Source organism: Etheostoma spectabile, chromosome 20 (assembly GCF_008692095.1).
Source record: "Etheostoma spectabile isolate EspeVRDwgs_2016 chromosome 20, UIUC_Espe_1.0, whole genome shotgun sequence".
In the NCBI taxonomy this organism is placed as follows: domain Eukaryota; kingdom Metazoa; phylum Chordata; class Actinopteri; order Perciformes; family Percidae; genus Etheostoma; species Etheostoma spectabile.
In genome coordinates, this window is record NC_045752.1 from 24,481,420 (window position 1) to 24,500,202 (window position 18,783).

Genomic DNA, 18,783 nt, shown 5'->3' on the forward strand with positions numbered 1-18,783 from the left:
CCTCTCACTTTTGTTCGGTTTTATAGACTTTATAGACTTATTTTGAACGGTGCCCGCAGCGTAGCGTAAATTATTTAAAGGGGGATTGACCCACGTAACATGGACACTCGATCACCAGCCAATCAGGATTGGCGTAATGAGATAAATGCTTATGAGGAATACGCAGGGAGGCGTATCCCATAGTGAGACATCGAAACAACTAAAAACTAAGCTGTTTGCCATTTCACTCTTGAAACATCTATCAAATGCCTGTGTCAGGTTTCCCTACACTGTGTGTGAACAGGCCAAAATTATATTATGATTTTCAGCAATTCCAGAGCGTCTGATAGGCTTTTTTCTTTTTTCCGCCAGTCGTCATGATTCAGCATGATTCACCGCCACGAATGAAAAACTTCCAGGGTCATTAACATACAGCATTTGCAAGGTGCTTTTCACTGACAATTTATGGTAAAAAATGGGTGTGTATGGGGCGTGATAACAGGATGTACCACACTCTGATTTATAAAGGGAACATTGCTTACACATGGTTTTATAAATGTAAATGTGCTGTATTTATATAGCGCTTTTCCAGTCTTAACAACTGCTCAAAGCGCTTTTACATCTACAGGGAACATTCACCATTCACACACTGTGGCAGGGGCTGCCGTACAAGGTGCCACCTGCTCATCAGATAAACATTCACACACATACACACTCCGATGCGCAGCACCGGGGGCAACTCGGGGTTCAGTGTCTTGCCCAAGGACACTTCAACAATGACTGCAGGGGCGGGGATCGAACCACCAACCTTCCGATTGGCAGGCAACCGCTCTACCACTGAGCCACAGCCGCCCCTAAATCAGTCTTTTTTCTGGCATACGCCATTTTTAGCTTTGTAGCGTACGTACACTTTTAGTAAGGATCCTACGCACAGTTTTATAAAAGAGACCCCGGGTTTCCCTACGCTGTTCGAGAACAGGCCGTAATTGTAATTCAATTTGCAGTCTGATTTTACGTCTGAGAAGTTTTGGGCTTTTTCTTTGCCAGTCATCATGATTTGGCGTAACAAAAGACAACTGCCAGGGTCATTGACACACTGATTGGCATTCATTAGGTGCTTTATGGTTCAAAATGGGTGTGTACATGGCGGGATAAGAGGCTGATTCACATACACACACTTGTGGGTCATCTGTTACTTATAATAGGAACAATGCTTACAGATGTGCGTACGCACGGTTTTATAAATCTTAATTTTTTTTGCCGTACGCACAGTTTTAGTAAGGATCCTACACAGTTTTATAAATGAGACCCCAGCTCCACCTATACTCCACTATAAGTTTTTATTGGAACTTCTATGCCAGCTGTATGATACAACAAATGTAGTCAAGTGTCCATGCAAATATTCAGGGACATAAAGTAGGCTATACTGTATTGCCTAAGTGTTCTTCATGAAATGGACTAAACCAAACACATTGTTGGAAAAAGCTCAACCTAGAGAGTGACATATGGCGAGTCTGAAGAGGATACACCACTCCTACTTTGAAATATTGACTTCTGAACCTTCAACCCACTACATGCTTGTCATTTAGCAACAGGAGGTGCTGTACACATAGCTGTAATAGAAAGCTCTTGACCTCAGCTGTCATATAGATAGGGTCACCCACTGGAGGCACTGTCAAAAATGGGAATAAGAAATTTTCACCTATTAAACGATTCAATTTTTAAAATCTGATGACACCAAAATCCACGAAACCCCCAGGAATAGTCAAAGGTTTTACACTGCCAACTTCTACTTATACACCAATGTATTTTAAAACTACAACTCCCAGCAGACACACGCCACAGAACCTTTTACAAAGCCAGTATACTTGTAGTTATTCCAGGGTTGGTGGGTGGAGCCCTTCAACTCTTGTTTTGTGCTGTCTGCCATGGATGGGCAAATTGTGCACCAGTTGACCAAACAATCTGAATCCTATACAGTACAAAATACAAATACATAAAACAAATACATGTTTTATGTATTTGTTTTTTTTCTTTCTGACTTGCTGAGCTTCAGTTACTATGTTACCTACTGATATCATTCTAGCTGGTTGGAGATGCGTAACCATTATACTCAGATTACTAAAAAACTAAGCAACTATTCCCACGGTTGTTGGTGACAAAATCACTCATTAAATATGTACATTGCAGCAATATTGGTGTTACAGAGCTTTAGTTGCTTTCTGATTCTTTGACATGAATGACTGCATTGCATTGTGGAATATGCCTAAATCTGCTCATAGTCTCGTAGTGTTTTGTCTTACAGCATACTGTAATATATTACTGGTAAGATTGACATAACAACTAAAATAAAGAATAATTAAAATAATAAAAATGAATAAATGTTGATTAATGTAGTGGTAAAAATACTAATAAAACGGTACAGCTTTTTGCTACAGTCCCGACTAACAGAAAAAATATGTGTTGCAGGCTCTAAAGATACTTGTAATTGAAATACTTTAGTTTAAAAATTGTGTTCATGTCCACATATCAATAGTTTAAATTTGAACTATTTCACAAACTGCTGTGAGACTGGTTTGGAGAGAGACAGATACAGGCAGAGGGACAGACAGGTAATAAAACTAAATTACATTTTAGATTTGTCATTTTGTCAAAGCATGTTGATATAGTTGCTGTTACCATTTGATGATGGCGGTGGCTCTTCATCAATGTCTCGTCTTAGTCATGAAAGAAAAAAGGTAATTGACGAACATATTTGGCCATAATTTATTAAATTAAAGCTATAGTGAGTAGTTGTCGCCCCCACAAGGAATTCAAAGTAGTGACAACAAAACTGTTAGCGATTCCACATTATACAATCCCTCCATAATTGTGCACAACCTACACCCCTCCTCCACGCAGTTACTTGTAACCAAGGAAGACATGGAGGATTGATTTTCTCGATTTTCTTTGCGCAAAAGTTGCCAGACAACACAATTTTCTTAACACAGCCATACTGAGAAGTACACAGAGTATTGTGGAGCTGATTGTCTTAATTAGCTTTGTATCAACTCATTTGGCAATGTCTGAATGTAACGGACGGTAATTAATGTAAAAAATGCACTAAAGCTTTGAAACTGGCAAACACATACACACAAACACACGCACGAATGAAAAGAAATAGAAAATAAAAACAAATGTCATGACCACAGTAGTGTTATCTGTCAGCTGTTAGGGAAAGCTATTCTGTAAAAGTTTATCATGAAAAGTCTTGCTTTTCCAGACTTGCACACAGCCTTCCGAAATGGGAGACAAACGTGCTCTGGTTTATTAGTAGTTCTTTAAACCAATCGTCTTGGGCAGCGCTAAGCCCCGGACAGAGCTGCTGTGTAACTGCAAAATAGCCTCATGAAGTAACTTGTTTTGGTGGAACGTGTACATTTTAAAAGTTGTTTTAGTTGTGCAACAGAAAACTCACATAGGACAAACAGTCTAGCTAGCTTTCTCGATTTACCCTGCAGAGATATGAGGAGCAGGTAACCATAGTCATCATAAATCGACCGGACTTCCAACACAAAGAAAGCAGAAGGTATCCGGCCGAAAAGAGTGTGATCATCTTTTCTTTTGTTTGTCTTTGACTGGGCTTTCATGGTCATTTCAGTAAATTAAGCAAAAAAAGTCTAGATTTTTGATTTAATAAAAAATGTAAGAAACAAGAAAGACACTGTATACGCAATGACTTCTCATGAATGATTTGTATGATATCCTACGACATAAGGTGACCACTGGCCGGTCAGTAGCAACCAGTCACATGACAGTTAAGTTTAGCGGTCTATACAGTTAAGTTTAGCTGACAAAAGCTGACTTTGAGCCGGGTACAAGGCATCGAGAAGGGACGGTCCTTTAAGGGGCGGGTGCAGTTGAGATTAGCCCCCAGAAGGAGATTGTCATGTGGCAACAAAAGTTAGGTTTAGGTACCAAAACGACTAGTTAAGATTGGAAAAAAGGCTGGTCCCTCTAAGGTACTCCCGGGACACAAACACGCGTTTCCTAGATGAAGGTACACAAATTCCGCTATTCCCCCTTTAAAGCCCTGTGTTTTTTGACCCACCCATACACCCGACCACCTTCCTACGCAGACCTGAGCGGTACAGCAGTAAATACGTGGGATACACATGAATTTCAATGCATAGAAGAACTAGAAGTATGAATGCTTCATGAGAACAGCTTGGTAAACACCTACCTTAGGTTTTGTGCCAAAACATGTTGCCAGTCGACATTTATATCACTGTGAATAAAGTTGTACTTCCCATTTAGCTTGATTAATCCATTATCAAATCCAAGGGTTGCAATGGCTGAGGGGACATAAACAAAATAAAATATTATATACATTGCAATGTCTTAGATCTAGTAATTCATACTAAATTGTCTTATCAAATAAAGTAGAATGTGTGCCTATCTTACCAGAGAGGTCATATTCCAAGAAGATCATGGTAGAAGTACAAATTGAATTCAATGAGGTTACAAGATTTGAGTCCTTTCTCTCCACATTGGCAGTTGCTGATACATTATAAGTAGGGGAGGAAACATTCAGAGTGGCCATGAGGGCTCCAAAAGCTGGAATAAACACACTTGAAGGCAGATGTGAGGCAATTTCGGGGATTTCAATTTTTTGCTCTGGCACTGACATTTTTGGCAAGCCAGGTAGCATGATTTCAAAGTCTGTAGTGGTGATAACCTTAGGGATGGTAAGGTTCTTTGGGTCAATTGTAAAGCTTTCCACATGCAAATTGGTAAATGGCACATCAAAGGCTGGAACTGAGATTGCAGGGGGAAGAGTGACAAAATCAGGGACATCCGGGTTTTCAAATCGCATGTCTATGTTCCTTACGGAGTATGGAATTTCTTTTACCCAAGAAGGTACTGCAATACTAATCCCAGGGATGACAAAAGTGATGCTGTTTTCAAATGGTTTGAATGGAATTGTATACTCCTGGCCATCCATGGTCTTTGTGTACACAATGTTGGAAGAGATGTCAAGGAATTGTAGGTCATCCATATTTGTGACCTGATCATACTTGAAAACATCCCACAGGGTTTTCTGATATACAGGAAGCCTAACTAACTTCAAGATAGCTAGGTGGCCTCCCATTGATTTGGTGAAGTCCATGCGTACTTCAGATTTATCATTGGACACAAGTAAATGAAAAGAATGGATAAGAGATGCCAGCTGTTCTTTACAAGACCAAGTGAAAGACTGCTTATTTGAGCTGATGACAAGGTTGATGTTCTGAATTAGTTCAACATGACCTAAACTACTTGGCTGACTTGCAGTAATGCTCAATGTAGTCTTGAAAGTTGTTAAAGGAACATCTAGTTCTCTCTTAACAATGTGCTTTCCATTTGTGTTGAAATTTGTGGAATCAACATCTTTATTGCTGGTGTAGCCAAACATTCTCTGCAAGGAGACTTCAAGAGCAAGGTCTTTATTCATGTTAAACTGAAAAATGTTTGAGCTTTGTTTTTGATTTTCCTGTTTGTCAATGTTTGAGTTCAAGACAGTCTTGACAGTTGAATGCAGGCTATTGGCATTAAGGTAGAAAGTTGCCTCATTTTCTAGATCTCCAGCAAAGTTACACCTGTCCATCATCTTTATGTCTGACTTTCCTTGGGTAGATGTCTCCAGTGACACATGAGAAAAAAGTGCTTCCAGTGACCAATTCATGTCAATGTTTCCTTTGCCTACAGACTCAATCAGAGGAATGTTAAACATGTATTTTAGTTTTATCTTGGAAACAATATTTAACTTGTTTTTGGTATTTCCGGTGAGTTCCTGATTCAATTCTAGATTGAGGAGGGGGAAATTGATTTTAGCAATGTTGGCTACAGAAGCTTCCATGCTCCCTTTGGTGAGACTAACAGCATATTTATGGTTTGCCTCCACATTGTTATGCTCCAGGGACACAGTGGTAGCCAGTTTTATTCCTCTCTTCCGTGTCAAACTGGTGGTGCCATCAATTTTTCCATTCAATATGTCAAAGACAGATGTTGATGAAGCTCCTAACCGTGCAACAATGTCAGACTGGTTGTAAAGGCCAGCATTAACACTTAAGCTAATAACAGGGGATTTGAAGGAGAAGTCATAAGTTATGTTACCCATAGCTGGGATCAAAATGTGGTTCTGAATGGCTGGTAGTGTAAAAGTAGGCAGCGTTATTTCACTTAAAGTCTCTGGAACATGGACTACAGGTAACTCCAAAGATGGTAGCACAAGGGTGTAGGATGGAACAGAGAAACCAAGTGCTGGAACTTTGAAGCTTGGTGTGCTAACTTCCTTGGGAATAAAGTAGCTAAAGGCCGGCATCTCAGCCCTAATAGCAGAAACCTCAATATGTAATACTGGTATTTTGTATCCAGGGACAGTGAAGATTCTAGAAGGCAAGCTAGAAGTGTCTATTTTGTGTTTGATATACTGTAACTTTGCTTGGTTGTACGAATCTTTTAGAATTGCAACTACTCTGTCTCTACATTGTTCAAATTGAGCATGGATAATGTGGGCATTGTCAGTAATTGTATTGTAAATTGGTTCAAGATGTAGTTCAAAGCTGTGTGTATCAGGGTTCTTGTAGTAATGAAGCTTTAGATTCATATCAAATGACTGTTGAGGAGTGCTGAGCAAGGTTTCAAATCCAGCATTTTCCCACAAAGAAAAGTCTTTGACCTCAGGGGTTTTAATCGTGAGATAAGGTACAGTTATTTCTGGGATAGATAGAGGAACAGTTAAAAAGTCAAAATTAGCCTCTCCATTAGCTGATGAGTGAAATAATATTTCCATTTTATTGTTTTCTGCTGTGAAGTTGTGATTGTACTTGTATTGGTTGAATCTTGCCAAAGTAAACCAACCAGCACGCTGCTTCTCAGAGTCTAGTATGACACCATAGTCATGCTGCAGATCCACCTTTCCAGTAAGTTTCAAGGGGAAGAACATCTTTAAGTTTACTTTATTCTTAACATCAAGCACAATCTCAAATGGATGGGCCATGAATTCCAGCGAGTTGGCCATGAATCCACTCAGACTTTCAGTGAATTCAGCATCATGAGAGGCTGTCAATGCAAGTTTCAATTCCCCAACATGAGCCTCTCCATTTAAAACCACAACACTCTTCTTGACAGATGGAAGTTCAGTTTCACATCTTGCTTCAACATTGATATGGCTTAAGGCCACTGATTCAGCAGTTAGTGTTTGCTTAGATTTCATGGCTTTACAGTCTGCTTCTCCTTCAAAAGTTAACTTGGCCGTGCTAAAATTGTTGTTGAATTCTACATTGCTTTTGTATGTACATTCGTCAGAATAGTCTTGAATGGACCACTTTCCATTAGTAGTAGTTTCACCGATCACAGTTATTCTGCCTGATTCCATTGTGGCAGTTATATTCTGTTTTACTGATGCCTGACTTGAAGTTTCAATTGACGGGATGTGCAAGATGTGATTGTAAGTTGTGTCTATGGCTACAGAGATTCCATTCTTTAATGTAATTGCCATATTGTTGACTAAGTCTGTTTTGCACATTTGGGTTGTGGCCTTGATTTTGGTCTTAGCAGAAGCCTCAGCAGAAGAGCCAGTGAGTGTCAAGGATCCTTCATGATCAATCGAGAAGGCCACATATGTAGCTTTCACTTTTTCTGTGAATAGCAAATACTTCATTCTGGGAGCTTCCAACTGAGCAGTGGCTTCAAAGCTGTATTCAAGGGGTTCAAATGGTGATTTTGCATATGAAGTAATAGTGGCTAATAACTGTGGGTTTTTTGGTGTGGATGTTGAGTTCTCAATCTTCCATGAAGTTTTAAGAGTGTACTGAGGGGAGTTCAATCTAAATTCTCCATGTAGTTTGCCAAAAACTGGGATACAAATGTCACTGGGAACCTCAGGCAATTTGATCTCTGGAATTGGCAGCATTGTGATTTTAAAGCCATTCAGATTCATTTTGGAGATATTGAAGGCTGGAAATTTTATTTCGGAAAGAGTTATTTCTGGAAAGGTGAGATCTGGTAGTTCAGATAGGTAAAGAACTTTAAGGTCACCAAAGGTTTTCTCAGGATCCGGTGTTTGGATCTCAAATGTTTGGATTTTGTCAAGGATTACAATTATATTTGCTTTGATCTCATCAAAGTCTATGGTAAAGGTAGAAATTGTGTAGGAGTTGAGGATGGTGAACTCAGGCACTGAAATTTGAGCTGGAATGCTGATTTCTTGAAGTTTGTTCAAGTTGATTGTAAATGCTGGAATGACAAGGTCAGTGAGAGGTACAGTAAAAGTGGGAATTTCAATCTTAGCTCTCTTCAGTGCACCCAGAACTCCATCTACAGTTTGCTTCATCTGGGTAATGATCTCATTGTCATTGGCTACTTTTCTGATCTTCTCCATCAGTTGGTTAAACTGTGCAGAAAGGTAGGACACCCCATTACTGTAGGATTGGCTTGCCCTTTGGAGGTAAATGTTCATTTCATTCCTGATATTCATGTCAAGGATTCTTTGTCGTATGTCCTCCAGGATATCCTGCACTTTTAACTTGATGTCATTGTAAAATGTAGTGTCAATCACTTTTTTCAATTTCTTTAAAGCATCAGCTACCTTTGTGTTTTTGAGTTTGTGCAAATATGTGAAGATGGAACTTTGGATCTCTCTAAAAAATTCCCTAACTGCCTCAATTTTTTGCACAGTCTCATATGTTTTAATCTGTTCATTGATATGGTTTGTTAGTTCGTCAATTTTCCTGTTAATCTCATTAACAAATGCACTGTAGTCAAATTCCTTGATTGACTTAAGCATTAAAGAAATGCATCGATTAAGGTTATCAATGCTTTTCCTAAAATCAATTTTTCTGAGCTGGCTTGTCACACTGTGCAGAAATTGCATAATTCGATCATAAACAAATTCAAAGTTGATAGATTTCAGAGCATCTACCATTGATTGCACAGTCTTATCAATTTTGAATTCCTTGATTAGAATTACTACCTGATCCATTAATTCTTTAAATTTATCATCAAGACTGTATTTTAAAATTAGATCCCTAATGTAAAAATACACTGTATTTATTTTGTTGGGGATTTCATATTCATCAATCCAGTTGACAATAACATCATTCATAGATTCAATCATATTTGCTATGTCTGAAGAGGGGATTTTATATGATAGCTGTTCAACATACATGGCCAAATCAATTGAGAGAAGATAATCCTCTAATGTTTGTAAAATTATGTTGACTTCAAAGTTCTCAACAGAATGCTTCATTTTGGACAGTTTGTCTTTGATTTTCTCCAAGATTCCATAGTTAGAATCAAGTTCTCGCATCCACCCAGCACTGCTTTCCGTGAGCTTCTGTAAATCAATCTGTCTGATTATGTCCTCAAAGGCATCAAGTACTTTAATAAATGAAGTCTTGATTGCATACTTCTCATCAAAGGCTCGAAGCTGATTTCCAATTTGTGAAAGTACATTTGTTATCTTGTCGCCAAGGTGTCCGGCCTTGACATAGTCTTTGACTGTAAGAATGAGGTCTCTAAATTTGGTGGCGATGTCCAGTGCCGTATTTTCCATATTCTTTCTCAAGTTGTTCATTGCAACCTCTAAGTCATCCATTGTTACAGCAGACTCATGGATTAAATTATCAAGTTTTGCCTTAACTTGATTCACTTTGTTCTCCAAGTCAATTTCTCGCAGGAAGTCACTCACTTGCATAGGTAGCCGATCTAACTCGGCTTTAAAGTCAGTAATTCTCTGATTAATATCTAAATTGTTGATGGATTGTTGAAGCACTTCTAAGGCTTGTACAAGTGTGGTCTTGAGCTTCTCAAAAGCAACAGGAAAACTCTTAATGAATGGGATGTTAATGATGTGACAGTCACTGTTTTTATCATACTTGAGGAAACCAGCCATACCTAATTCTTGTATTTCTGATCTTTTGTCTTTGCTTAATTTGCTGAAAATGTCTGTTAACATTATTCCTGAAAATTCAAATCCAATCTTCTCAGGATTATTGTAAGTACTGATGTCCTGGTTATAAGCATGGTTGTTTAGTTCAGATTTTATTTTCCAGGTCAGAGATTGGTCACTTGGTGTCAGGAGGCCATCAAATTTGTTGTCCAAATCAGTGGAAGACTCCCCACTTGAAAGCATATGTGTGATTGATATCCGGTTGTCATGTGAGAATGCAAGAGCTAGGGGCTCAGCTTTAACCAACAACTTGCTGTACAGCTGTCCGGTGTGCTTCCCGTATAGATTTATTTCTCCATCACTGTTGATAAGAGCATCAACAGTGAGGCTAAAAGGCAGTGTCATAGTGCGAATGGTGCTGTTGAAACGTAGAGGTTCAGAATAAATTTGTGCCTCACAGTTTGTCTTGGAGGAAAGTGCAGCAAACTCAAGTTCACAGTTGTGACTTAGCTGGGCATCCATTACATTTCCAGACATGCTGTGTTTTATTGTACCAGCCATATTATCATACTTGAGTTCATAAATATGATTAATTTTGTGTTCTTCATACGATCCCGTCATACTTCCACTCAGATCCATCTTAAACGGCCTAAGCTTTATGTGGCCTTCATTGTTCAAACTGACATCATAAAACTTAAGATCATTTGTCATATCAAATGATATAACAAATGGTTTCATATCAACATTGGTGTCTTGCTTGTAGTAAATATCTTCACAGATAAAGTTGTTAGTCTTGGAGTGCAGGGCTAGGGTCCACATAGTGAGTGTCAGTGTGTGGCTATTTTCTGTAGTCATCTGCTTCAAGGTTCCCATTGTATTGCTAGTAAAGGTCAGAGCCCTTTTGGTAAGTAAAATATCAATGTTGTTTCTTGTAGTTGCATCATATGCATGGCCCTTAAGGACACAATTCAAAGAGGCTACCGCAGGTGTGATTTTACCCTCAATGCTCAGCTCTCCTCTGCTCTCCTCAGTCATCACTTTGGTCCCAGAGGACAAGAATGCTCCATTGTTGTCTATTTCACCACTGAATATATTCTCCACTGTGACAGAGCTGCACTGAATGCTGTTAGTTCCACTTGTGGTCAGACCATTTCTCCCAATCATAACAGAAGCTTTGTGCAATCCACGACCTGTATCAAAGGTCAGGGAAACTTCAGAGTTCACCTCAAGCACATTTGAATCCAGGGATCCTGTTATAAGTGAGTATGCCATATTTGTGTTATCATTTGCCTGTGACTCAATTATGAGGATGGCCATATGGCTGGATCCACTGAGCTCAACTTTGTTATGGAATGATTTACCCATGGCTGTGGCAATGGCATTGCTCTTTAGGGTTAGTTGTGCATCTTTATACTTGAGCTTTGCTGCATGCTGAAGAACATCCTTCAGGGCATGGGTTTTGAACACAATGTTCAACTCAGAGTTCGCATAGATTCCATGTATCATGCTGTGAACTTCGATAAATGGCAAGTTTATGTGCAAATTGGAATCTCCTCTTCCTTCTCCATTTAGTGGATGTAGGTTGTAGCTGTGGGTGTAGGAGGTATTGGTGTAGAATGAACCTATTTTAAAAGATCCGTCCACGGTGCCATCTCCTGAGACTTCATCAGAATCTAGAGCTGAAGTTGACTGAGCAGAGTAATAAAGAGAGGCTTGCATGCCTACTGGACTAGAGGCTTCCATCTTATAGCTGGCTCTTGCATTCAATTTGTTGGTTACCTTTAAGGTTTCTAAGACACTGAAGCTTGTGTCAATGAGGCTATGGCTGAAGGAACTATTCAGAAGATACTTGAGATTATCATCAGCTCTTCCTAACATCATCCCGATTCCTTTAAAAAGAAAGAAAGGATGTAAAGGAATTATCAGAATGTGTAACAGCACAGGCAAAGATGTAGAATAATTTCTGAAAAACACATGCTTAATGCTGAAATGTTATTTGCTGCAATTTATCAAAAATCTTACTATAATATAATATATATGCTCCGGATCTCCGGAGTTTTACAGAAACAAAATTTTATTTTGTTTTAACTACATTTTTAATCTTATCTGTCATGCCACTTTTTCTTAGTGAATATAACAAAAGCCCACACCATTATTACACCATTAAGCAGGTAACCTCCGTATGAGCCCCATTCTGAAGGGAGAGGCTAACACTTTCACAACCCTTTCTCATAGCTAGGTCATCAAATACCGACGCCAAAGGGAGGTACTCAAATGCACTAACATGCATGTGCGGCTGGACTGGCTACCATAACACTGCAAATGGACTGTATTTATATAGTGTTTGAATTCCTTGATTAGAATTACTACCTAATCCACTAATTCTTTAAACTTATCATTAAGACTGTTTTTTAAAATTAGTTTCCTAATGTAAAAATAAACTGTATTTATTATGTTGAGGATTTTATATTCATCAATCCAGTTGACAATAACATCATTCATAGATTCCATGATATTTGCCTATGTCTGAAGAGGGGATTTTATATGATAGCTGTTAAACATACATGTTGTTCTTTGCAACCTCTAAGTCATCTATTGTTACAGAAGATTCATGGATTAAATGATCAAGTTTTGCTTTTACTTGATTCACTTTGCTCTCCAAGTCAATTTCTCGCAGGACGTCACTCACTTGCATAGGTAGCCGATCTGACTCGGCTTTAAAGCCAGTACTTCAGTTTCAATTCAGTTTTACAGTTTTACTTTTCTAGACTTAGACTACTCAAACACTACATAATACAGGAACCTTTCACCCTTCACACACACACTCATACACTGATGGCCAATGCTGCCACACAAGGTGCCACCTGCATAATCACATTCCAAACATTCACGCAGCATGAGGAGCAATTTGCGGTTCAGTGTCTTGCCTAAGGAACTTCAACATGTAGACTGCAGGGCCAGGGATGGACTTTCCAATTGAACCCCAAATTGCTCCTGATGCTGCACCATCTGTGTGTGAATGTGCGTTAATCTGATCACCAGTGTATGAATGTGTGTGTGTGTGTGTGTGTGTGTGTGTGTGTGTGTGTGTGTGTGTGTGTGTGTGTGTGTGTGTGTGTGTGTGTGTGTGCGCGTGCCCCGGTAGTGTGTAGAGCATATTGAGTGGTCATTAAGACAAGAAAATTGCAAAATGACATATATGCAGTCCATATACATGCTGTACAGGACCTTTAACTATTAATTTGTTTAAAAAAAATGTTTACCTTCAACCTTGTATGATAGTAGATGAAAAGGGGATTGGGCCATAGCTTTGTACTGTGCAATGTAGCTTGGGACATCAACAGTGTAGTTGCCCCCAGTGATGGAGCCTTCCCAGCTGTAAACGTTGCTGTTGATCTTGGTGGATGCTTCAGCCAGACCAAGAAGGGGGACAGTGAAATCCAAAGAAGGCGGTATAGTGAATGATGGTAGTGGATAGTTTTTGGCAGGGATATATAGACCTATTGCTGGTACATCTATAAGGGGAATAGACAGAGTGGTTGGTATGTTTATTTCTTCTGACTTTTTGCCGCCATGTGGAAGAGGAAGTGAGATGGCCATCTTATCCTTGTTGAACTGGTATCGGAACAAACTGTCACTGTTGAGATAGAAGAGAATGCATGATCAATATGGTTCCAATTTTAGACCGCTTCTGGAGTGATGCCGAGATCAAAAAGTGGCTGTTGTTGAGCCACTGTGGTACATTATTATTTGCTATTTACTCATCATTCCCATTCTCATATCTAACTTATTATTTGTTATTTATTCATCATTCTCATTCCCTATTCCAGAGCTGTTCATAATGTTCATACTGTTCATATTATAATATAACATAATACTATTTATCCCAGTATCCTTTGTACTATGCTCTGCATTTAAATAATTTGTATTGCATTCTATTCATTGCCTCTATATTGTTTCTGTTTAGAGTATGTATATATTAGTGTGTATATATTGTTTGGTTGTTTGTTTGTTTTGTATGTGTAAGCGTATTGTGAGCAACAATGTTCCAAAATAAAATTCCTCGCATGTGTCCTCATACCTGGCAAATTGAGTTGCTCAAATGCTCTGTACTAATACCTGCTGTGGCAGTGGTAATAGTAATGGATTGGTGTTAGTATCAGTTCTAACACTGCTATTATGAGTTATCACCATATGTGGTTTCTTTAGATTATATGATATCAAGAGGAATGGCTATAATGGCCCAAAATGATTGTCTTGATAATGTAATAAGACGTTTTTATAGTCTCTCCGTATGTAGTGAATCAGCATTGTGCCTTTCATATGACTCAGTCTAAAAAGTACGGTAAAGTGAATATGAACAATTAAAATACAGATTTGGGATTCAGGCAGCATGCCTCAAATCCTGGCTGCTGAGTGATACCAAAAAAATGCCAAAAATGAGCAAAAACTGACATTTAACACTATTTGGAGACATTTTTAAAATATTTTGAGTGTTTTTTGTACCCAATAATCAACAGTGGTGGTCAACCTGCAACGTGGGCTTTAAGTAATTTCATACATTCTTGCATATGTACCCAAAGTATTTGAGCTTACATGGCTATTGTTGGTGTTGCTTCCGTATTGGCTTACCCTATGGATGTAATAATGTACCAAAGTGGCATATGCCAACAACTGCTGTGGCTGGTAGGTGTATTGAGTGGCCAATGCCACCAGAGGATCAGTTTAGCCTGCTCCTGTGAGGCTCTGTGTGGCTAGGGGCTGTGTCTATTGGTTGATTTTTGTCTTTTTACTTTTTGAAACATATTTCAGATAAGTAAAAAAAAAAAACTCATTTGAATGCATCTGCCAACACTGCCACGTTTACCACGAGGCAATCGCTTTCATTAGATCTGGAAGTTACTGTTGTTGTTGTGGTGTGGAAGGGCATGTGTTGTGTGGCTTTTTGCTATGGTGAGTTTTTTTGTGGCTCTTTATGCTTAACTGGTTGGCTACCTCTGGTTTGTGCCATCATCCAATGGCAAATGCAGCTGTGGTGAGCGGCATTTGCCACCAGGCTTATGGCTATAATACCACCACCGTAATCTGAAAAATACTTATATTTTAATGTCTATGCTCGCCACCGTCATCGTTCTGACTAATCAATAACAATAAACCAATTAAAGTTAACCCAATAAAAGGCATGTACGTTTCTCTCGTCCGTTCTGTTGCTGGGATATGAGTGATGCTTTTGAAGGAAAGTAATGTTAAGTAAGGTTACATATCATCATTACAGATGTACTCTAAGCCTAAATTAACATTAGAGCTATAGCTAACAGTTTGACTGTTAATCCAAAACAGAGATTTAAAGCTAACAACTTTAGAGTAAACTAAACTGTACTTACACCATAATAAACAAAAAATACAATTACTTTTGGCATGTTTAATATTAGAACGTGATAACACATTCCATCATATAAAACTCCACATTGCGGAACATTAACCAGGCATGCATAACATAACATTATCTATTATTCACCATAAGGCCACTTTGAAATCAATCTTGGCACTACTGTGCAGGGAATCAGAGAACAGAACAAGTACTGTAGTACTGAACTGTTAAGTTAGGGTTTATGCCCAGTAGTACCTGAAAATAATGTTCTTAAATGATCAAATAAAAATAAAACACTCACAACTGCAGAAACAATTTCTCAGCCAGGGCTGGCAGGGTAAGATCTGAGATGCTCCTCTTACTTCGCAGGTTTGCAAGACAGGGGATGCTTGCTGTCAATTTGTCCAACCATATATCACCTGCCTTTAGGGTGACATAGAGATAAATTGCATGTTACTTAAAGAAAAAACGGTAAAGCCTAAAAGCACTCAAAAAACATAATAATGAAGATAATATCTCTGGTTCTGCTGTATCAATTTTTATCATGTCTAACTGTCCATCAAGATCATCAATGTTAAAAGTGCAATGCTAAATCAGAGTACTTAAAGCTCTGGTGCACAACATGAACTTTCATTACATGGCATTATACCCACCAAATGGCATCAACCTAGAAAACTAGTATGTCATTTGCTCATGGGCTAACTTTTAACCATAATTCTTAGTTTTTGAAATGTTAAAAGACTAGAAAAAAACAGACAAATCAGAATGATAAACGCAAGCTCCTTGAAGAAGATAATAAATAAATGTCAAAGCACTACCTCAATTCCTTTGGTCACTATGTGACGCAGTTTCATATCAGTATTTGTCACTTTCTGGTCCAGGATATGATCGATGAGCTGTTGCAGCTGCCTGTGATGATTCTCTATATTTGGGATCAGTTTCTGAATCTCTGACTTCAGATGTGATTTTAGTTCCACCTCAAATATGTCATCATCTGTATAGAGAAAATCTGAATGTATCAACACATAAACAAATCAATGAATGGATCGTTGTCTGTGTTAAAGCTGTGACTGACGGCTGACAGTTACTGTATTTAAGGGAAGCTTTCTGTTGGTAGGATGTCTCAGGGAGGTTGATGACCGTCTCTAAGTCCATGAACACATCCTCATCCCTCTTCAGGGTTGCAGTGACAGAGGCATCAGTTTTCAGAGATGGAATGGCCATCTGGAGTTGCAGCATGGCATTCTTCATCATGTCAAGTCTACAATAAAAATAAGGACAAATTGGTGGGTTAGACTGCATTTCAACTTCTTAATTATTTGCATTACCTGATCCACTCAAATATTCTAAAACTAAATTCTCTCAAGAATCAGACAGCACTGAGACTTATTTATAACTTTATCTATCATAAGGAAGGATTGATGGTTTGTTAATAGAACTATGTACCTTGAGTGTCCAACAAGAGTCAGCTGTGGGAGGTTCCTGTTGGTGACATCAATGGTGATTCCTCTCATTTTCTTTCCTTTGGCATCACTGTCAGTTACAGCCAGCTTGATGCCTGCTTCCACATCGTAGTCAGGAATGACAACCTCAGCAGTGAGAGTATTCTTGTTGTGATTGTATCTCAGAGCTACGGTGGTCTCAGATGAATTGTACCCTAGTAGCAGCAGTATTTAAACTCTTTAGTTAGTTTTTATTTCCAAGGACAGTAGCAATTGGTGGCTTCAAGATCTATTAAGTGAGGTATCAATGGCATAAGCTTTATGTACACTTAGTAAACCCTTACTATATACAGGGATGCAGTTTTAGTAAGGGCCTAATGTTGTGGTACACATTTATTAATTTATTCTGGACCATTACAGTTTCAGTACATGGCCGTATCAACCTGGGATGGTTACGCAAAACCCAGGATTTTGTTCAATGACAAAGCCAATGTTTAGAAAATTTGGCATATGTGATTTAAAATATGGCATGGTTAAGGTTAGGGAATGGGTTAAAACTGTGGTTAAGGTATGATTAAGGTTAGGCAACTAAAACCATTGTTTAAAAGACAAACCTAGGGGTTAATAACACATGGGTCCCGAGTTGACCGTTCTCTGGGATATGTTTTCATGCTAATCGAATGTGACCAGTTTTAGCCCAAACCCCAAACCAGTTGAACGACGAACACCGTGTAACCAGTAACATAGCTCAAGCACGGCGTTTATCGTTTCACTGGTCATGACATGACTTTCCCAAGATGGCGTGGGCCTGTATACCGAATGGTACTGTCTTTATAAACTATCTTTTTAATAAATTGTCTGTACACTTACAAAGTTCTCAATGCTACGGTTTACATGTAGGGACCCTCATTATGTTATGGTAAAAGTGTGGTGCTACTTTGAGCCTTGTTAGTGGTATAGAAATAGTGATTTCTTTTTACTTTCGCATGCCCGACGACTAGCATTATAAGCTAATTAGGGGTTTGCGCTATGATAGATGGGTAAAACACAGGGCTTTCATCCAGGAGACCGGGGATTGTGTCTCGCGTGTCATGTTTCCTTCATGTCCCGTGTGTCACGTTTTCTAAACTCAACCATTGGTTTCTTTTTTCATTAAAGCCAACCCCGTTCTTCTTTTCCTAAACCCCACTACGTGTCAAGTTTCCTAACCTCAATCGTTGCTTTCTTCTCGCAATGACATGGCAAGTGACGATAACACGCCAAGGGGCGTATATGTTTACGTCTGCTGTATATAGCGTAGACATAAACGTGGATTGCTCAAAATGCGCACAGATAACAAGTCACTTGGCTCAAGAAAGTTGGCGTATATGTTTACACAAAGTCATGATGTCATATTGGGTACTGGATGTAATTCTTAGCTATACTGGGCTGGCCCGTTACATACATGCTTACATACACGCAAACGAGCACACACACACACACACACACACACACACACACACACACACACACACACACACACACACACACACACACACACACACAATCTTATAGTACCTTCTGCTTTTAGGGTTAGCTTCAGAGAGTGTACTTTATGCCGACCCTTTTTACCCTCTCTGAGCGTTTCGTCAGTGATGGTGGCAGTGTACTCTGAAACTTCCCCCGTCGGCTGGATTTCAACTGCAAACCTGAGAAAACAACACCGGTTTAACTTTCTGGTCAAGTATGTTAACTATGTAGCTGGTTAAAATCATAGAGTACTGCATTAAAATATCAACCAATTACAGTAAATGTTTACAAATCAGCTACCCAAGCAGAAACTACTTAAGGAATAAATGTTCTTCATGTGGGACGTGCTCTGTTAGCCGACATCATAACATAGGGACGACATCAATAACATGATTTCCAAATAATAAGCCATGGATCAACAGTGAATTCAGGGCTGGACTCGGATTAAAAAAATAGGAACTTTTGACACCCACACCAACCCACCACTATTGGCTGTGGTTCAGGGGTAGAGTCGTCCCCCTGCCAATCGTACCAGAGAGAGAGATGGACAGCTATCACAAATTCAGCCT

General features: G+C 39.0%; 1 protein-coding gene across 1 annotated transcript in view; it reads right to left on the reverse strand.

The window, feature by feature from the left end:
* Positions 1–18,783, reverse strand: part of apoba (apolipoprotein Ba) — a 51,299-nt gene that overhangs the window by 9,173 nt on the left and 23,343 nt on the right. Inside the window, exons 19-26 of the mRNA XM_032499876.1 lie at positions 18,263–18,393; positions 16,710–16,920; positions 16,352–16,524; positions 16,082–16,257; positions 15,565–15,686; positions 13,156–13,529; positions 4,423–11,781; positions 4,202–4,313 (exon numbers count right to left, since the gene is read on the reverse strand). Of these exons, the coding sequence (XP_032355767.1) occupies positions 4,202–4,313; positions 4,423–11,781; positions 13,156–13,529; positions 15,565–15,686; positions 16,082–16,257; positions 16,352–16,524; positions 16,710–16,920; positions 18,263–18,393 (8,658 nt within the window). The remainder of the gene's footprint in view (positions 1–4,201; positions 4,314–4,422; positions 11,782–13,155; positions 13,530–15,564; positions 15,687–16,081; positions 16,258–16,351; positions 16,525–16,709; positions 16,921–18,262; positions 18,394–18,783) is intronic.